A 6,000-nucleotide genomic window follows, 5' to 3' on the forward strand; every position below is an offset into this window, starting at 1 on the left:
CACTGTTCACTCAAAGCACCTTGCTCAGTTTGTTTATGTCAGACATTTCCAATATATCTGCAAGGTCTTTTGGTAACAAAAAAATTCCCTTTCAAGGAAAAAGAAAGCAACCAACCAAAATCCAAGCCAAACACCAAAAGTAGAGGGTGTCACAACTCCTCTTACACCAAGCATGAAGATTTCTATAGTTCTTCATATCTAATAAGCCATAGAAAGGCATGGCATATCAATCTGACACAGGAAAAACACATGACAGACTATCACAGGCCAGTAGGACAGTACAGGCTCTAGAAACAGTTTACAGGAAAGCAACAGCTTTTCCAGTCTCCATTGTTAAAGTTACTGATAAAGGAAACATACAACTGAAGTTAAAACAAATGGAGAGTTTTGATTTTTATTGACTTTTTAGAGGAGCTGAGTTTTAATACAGTGAACAGTTTTAACAGAGTGAACAGAATAATCCTTCTAACAGTAAACCAGACTAGGCAGAAGTGCAAAAAATGCTACATTTAGATGCAAGGAACTCTGAGAGACACAGCTACATGAGAAAGTTGGGATCAAACATACAACACTTTAAACACAGATGGGAGATAAGGCTTTTCAATAAAATCTTAGATGCTGTGAAAATTCCGCTGGCTTATGAACAAGTAAGTTTAAATCCTCCGAGTGAAAGTCTGGCATGGGGATTGACATGCAAAGAGCAGAAAGTTCTAGAAAGCACACAGATACCGTGGCAGGGTATTTAGGTTGCAATGATAAGGATGTACTTCTACAGGAAGCACACCCTTCATTTCACCTGCAGCAAACCAGCCTCCTCCACACTGTGTGACCCTCACCTTGTTGTAGAACTCTTGCTCCCTGGGACCACGAGGTGGTGGCTGCAACTGCTTCAGGACAGTCCCATCTGGATGCTGTAGTATGCCTAGAAGAGAAGGATTTCCTTCAGGGCTTAGTTTTAAGAGGTACAGTTTTTTTATTTTTGCTTTCTTTTTTTTTTGCTTTTTTTCTTCCCAAAAATAGTGACCACCATCAAGGACAGCCACACTGCTTCCACTGCACACACAGTAGAGACAAAATGGTCAGCTCCTACATATAACCATTAGCAGAGGTTTGCATGCATTCCTCTTATTTCTAGCCATTGAATGATTTCCTGGGTGTAGTTCTGCCCAAGGAAAACACAGTACTTGGATTTGACATTAAAATTCCACCCCCAAAAACCCCACCATTAACTAAAAAAGATTACGTAGACATTCCCTTTTAAAATCATTAATGAACTGTTTTCCAACAATGCCAAGAAGTTAAAGGAGTACCACATTTAATGCATTTCTCACCACTAGAGCAGAAACAAATGTCCTGTGGATGTACATCTATACTAGTGGCACAAAAAGAATATGTCTGTACTACAAGTAGCACCCCTACAGCACTCCAAGATATTTCTATCACTCATAATTACAGTACAGAATTTCATCTCAGCCAGGCAACACCTTCATCAAGCCTACATGAAAAAACCTTCCAAAATACCCTCATGAAACAGCCTTAATGACTCTCCACTCACCAATACTTCTGAATACCTGCACAAGAAATGCGATCGAGTATCCAAGGATACTCAAGAGACAGATGCAGGCAAGAACGGAGAAAAGTAACTGCATGCCTCTGAAATGTGTATTGAGTTGCATCATCAGCTGCAAGGGAAAACTCAAAACCCACTTCTGGAAAAGAAAGTTTCTCCTGGGATTAATTTCTAGCTTTTCAGACAGTATTTTATTTTGCTTAGAATGATAGCAAAAATGTCAACTGTATCCAAAATAGGTTCTATTTTCAACTTACCATGTGAGAAAACAGAAAAATTACCCAGGAGCTTTGCATCCCAAAGAGAGTTTGCAGTTGTAACAGCAACTGTGTTTTCACCTCTTAAAAACCATTATCTATGAATGGGCTCTGTTGTGCAGTCTTGGAAACAAAACAAAATCTTTAGAGACCAAGATATTTACTTTGAAAATAACACCAGCCTTAGAATAATTGTTTCAGTAGTTGGCTATGCCCAAGATTTGCTTTTAAAATTTGTGTAAAAGGGCTCCCAAGTAATGTTTTTTGCTTAAAGTTGGATTTTATATACCTTGCAAAACTAGAAAAATTGCCACACAACGTATGCAGACTACCACAACTTCTTCAAGACATGGCAGCTTCTGCTCCTGCTCCCTGTACCCTTTTGCATGTGCTGGAAACCATTCTGCAAAGTGCACCAAGTACTTGAATGGTACATGTTCTATATGTGAATTGCTAACAATCACAACATTAAAATAGGTTTTATAACATATACTACTCAAAAATCTGCCTCTTGGCTTTGATAAGACAAGTAGAGAACCTACAAGGTAGAAAGACCAGGCAAAGATTCCTGCAAGCAGAATCCATACACTATTGGATTGATACATACTACTTGAAGAGTTTAATAAAAACTGGTATCTAAAGTACCCTCATTCTCTGCATTCTTGGCAGACTAGAGCACCTACACCGTGACTGGGGCAGGCCTGAAAACCAGAGCCATGTTTCAACATTCACCACAAAGATGTAAACTCCATAACCTTCCCTCTGATTTGCAAGAAGCAGAGATACCATCACCTGCAGATCACACTAACATATAGATGTTGGTCATGGGTTTGTTGTCAGCTTCCTGGAGTTTTTCAACACAGACAGGGAATAGTACTGTTTTAATATCAGAAAAAGCAATTTAACATTTCTGAAGAAGCAACAGAACTATGCTGAAAATAAAATCCTGAAGTATCTCATCAACATTTCCCTCTGGCAGTGGATGCAAAACTTGCTACCATTCTGAAATGAGCAAGCAAGTCACTCTGAAGGAGAATGGCCCCTTTAGCTGCAGAATTCCACTAATGGCTTAGGGATCCCCAGCACTTTGCAGGTACAGGCACCAAACCACGGTGAGGTGCAGGAGGCTCTGCAACATGGTATATCCCATCAGCTTCTGTCTCTCTCTACTTGCCTACGGAATTAAGCCACAACCCAAAGTCATTACTTTAGTCACTACACACGATTTATCTGGGGGAAGCACTACTGCACACAGGACTCAACAAAAGGGCAGACACAATGCACAGAAGCCTACTGTCCACACGTGCATGCAAAGAGGCGGTGAGAGGCCTCTCTTTGCAAGGCAGTAACAGTCACAGGGAGCAGAGGGAAAAAGGAAGGTTATTCAGGAGGACAGAACCCTATGGCAAAGAAATTTTACAGTGTACTTTTACTAAAAAAAATATAAAAGTTAGAAATACTTTGGATATCTTCAATTCCTCTGTCTGTTTGTATGTGGGAACAGAATGGAAAGTCAAGTTACAAAAATGAGAGCTGTGAGTACCTGAGCAGCTTTGGTCTTCACTTCAACATAAAACCATTTCCAAGATGAAACCATCAACCACTGTGGTACCTCTGCAGAGAAGTCCTGGTCCTGCCCGTGAGATGTCATGGATCTAGCTTTACCTAACTCATTAGAGTGGCACCCAAAATACAGATGATCACTTGTGCTGTTTGATCTAACTGCAGTAAGACTGACGTGCCAAAAGTGAAGCTCACCCTGAAGTGAACCCTTTTTTGCCTGATCCCACCTAATGCTAAGATACATGCACAAGAAACACATACACCTTCAAGGATCCAATGCACCTCCATCTACATATTATTGCACTGTCTGCAGCCGAGGCAAGGGACAAGAATTATTCTTCTGGGGAGATTATCAGCAGCAAGGCATGGACACAGGCTGTAGATAAGACAAACTCATAGCACCCTTAGTGCTGTAATTCCACTCACTGATAATTGACAAGGTTCTGAAGTTCAGCCCTTGGTAGGGGCAGAGAGAAGAATGACTTTTCTGTCGAGACTATCTACAGCAAGGCACACCATGGATGCAGGCTGTAGATAAGACAAACTCGCAGTGCCATTAGTACTGTAATTTCACTCACTGATGGCTGGCAGGGTTCTGTAACTCAGCCCTCAGCCAATTCAGCAGGGGCAGTTCCTACCAACAGAGTTCAAAGGCAGTAGGCCAGAAGGTACTTATTACAGCTACTCTCAAGCGGCACACTGCAAGTTGAATGGGTGCGTACCTTCTGGCTGAGAGGCAGGAGTTACCCCAAATACAATGTCCTGGAAAGGCGAGAAATGCCATTTGGCAACACTGACTCGGCCGCTTGCTTTGGCACTGACCACTGCCTATGCTAAAAGGCCCCTTCATCAGAAGGGCCAACACCTTACTCCTCAACAAGGAATTAAAATATAAATTTAAAGCCAGCAGAGGGCTAGTTAAAAATGCTGTGTCCTCATGTATTTGTATTATTAGATCACTTACTAGCCATTGGTTCAGATTTATCATCACATAAACAAGCAACAATAGCTTAATAATAATTTGCTGAAGTTTCCGGTGGCCACAGGTTCAGGTGGTCCCGTTAGATAAATCACGGTTTTGACACGTTCTGAGAGAACCAGCATGCTGTTACCTGAATTCCCACTTTTAAAAAGGTGCCTGATAAAACGTAGCTGAATGGCTACGTTTAAAGGTGCCTGGTAACTACTGCCGTTTCTAAATGGCGTTGACAGGCCAACGTCATTTAGAAAAAGGACCCAGAAGAATGAAATTTGGCGGCGGTGACACCGCTCCATCCACGGCCTGTCGCAGCGGGGGAGCTCCACCGGCCCCCCGTTCGGCCTTCCCAGGGAGGCCCCGGTACCTCGGCACTGCCCCAGAGCCCAGCACCGACCCCCCGCGCTGCTGCGGCACCTCCGGCGGACAGGTGCGGGCAGAGCCCGGCGGCGGGAGCTCGGGAACGGCAGCAGCGAGTTCTGCCCTCGCCCCCAGGCGCCGCCTCCGCCTGCACCGACCCTCACCCCGCCTGCCACGGAGCTGACTCTTCGCTGGCGGGGCGTGAGGGAAATCGAAGCCAGACCTGCCCCATCACAGCCGGTCTGGGAGAATTCATATGAACGCACGGTGGGGTGGGGAGAACCCCCCTCACTGGTGACCCGGCCAGGCCCGCCGCACCCTCCCCGCGCCCGCCGCCGCTCACCGCCTTTATCCTTGCCGTACATGTGCCCGGCCACCTGGTGCGACAGCGGCACGCACCCGTTCAGCGCCCGCCGCCGGCCGCCCCCCGCCGCCGCCGTGGGGCTCGGGGAGGCGCCGAGCACCGGCTGGGCCGCGGCCTCGGCCTCCTCCGTCTCTCCGCGCCCGCCGCCCGCGCAGCACCTGCGCCCTCCCTCGGGGCGCCCCGCCACCCGCGGGGGCTCCGTGGCCATGTCCCGGCGGTGGGGGGCCGGGGGCGGAGGGCGAGCGGCGGCCACGCTCTGGCGGCGGCTGCGGGCGGGCCTCAGCGGGCCCTGCGAACCAGGACCCGGGCGGCGAGAGCCCGCGGCTCCATCACCCCGCACCGCTCCGCGCTGCCCGCCCACCCCGCACTGGGGCAGCGACCGCCACCGCCCCGCCCCAGTCGCGGCTCCGCCTCCGCCAGTCGGCCGGGCCCGCGGCGGGGCGGCTGTCGTGACGGTGACGGTGACGGTGACGGTGACGGTGACGGTGACGGTGACGGTGACGATGACGGTGACGACAGCGGCGGCGGCGCCGAGTGGGGCGAGGCCGCGGGTGGAGGCCGGGACGTGCAGCGCCGGTTCAGCGGACCCTGGAGGAGGCAGTAGGGCCCGGCGCAACCGCCGAGCCGGCCCCGAGCCGGAGAGAGGCCGAGGACCCCAACCCCGCGGGCACACCCGGCCGGGCCGCCAGCCCTCGCTACCCCGCGAGAACCGGAAGAACCGGAAGGGTCGCTGCTGTATCTCGGTAACCCGAAATATCCCCGAATCCTCTTCATTTTTAAATAAATCTACCGTCACGCCGAGGTTTGTTTAATTTCTCTCCAACCAAATTTCTCTCCAACCAAAGCATGTGAACAGTATAAACCTTTACAGTGGACAGGGAGCCCTTAAAGCAACTTGAACCAGAACGTA

The 6,000-nt window shown here is 48.5% G+C and overlaps 1 protein-coding gene across 1 annotated transcript in view; it reads right to left on the reverse strand.

The window, feature by feature from the left end:
• Nucleotides 1-5,449, reverse strand: part of IPMK (inositol polyphosphate multikinase) — a 40,902-nt gene extending 35,453 nt beyond the window's left edge. The window contains exons 1-2 of the mRNA XM_085064480.1: nucleotides 5,070-5,449; nucleotides 837-922 (exon numbers count right to left, since the gene is read on the reverse strand). Coding sequence (XP_084920606.1) covers nucleotides 837-922; nucleotides 5,070-5,298 — 315 coding nt within the window. The 5' untranslated portion in view covers nucleotides 5,299-5,449. The remainder of the gene's footprint in view (nucleotides 1-836; nucleotides 923-5,069) is intronic.
• Between the last annotated feature and the right edge of the window lie 551 nt (nucleotides 5,450-6,000).

This window comes from Lichenostomus cassidix, chromosome 6 (assembly GCF_008360975.1).
Source record: "Lichenostomus cassidix isolate B80296 chromosome 6, HeHo_3.0, whole genome shotgun sequence".
In the NCBI taxonomy this organism is placed as follows: domain Eukaryota; kingdom Metazoa; phylum Chordata; class Aves; order Passeriformes; family Meliphagidae; genus Lichenostomus; species Lichenostomus cassidix.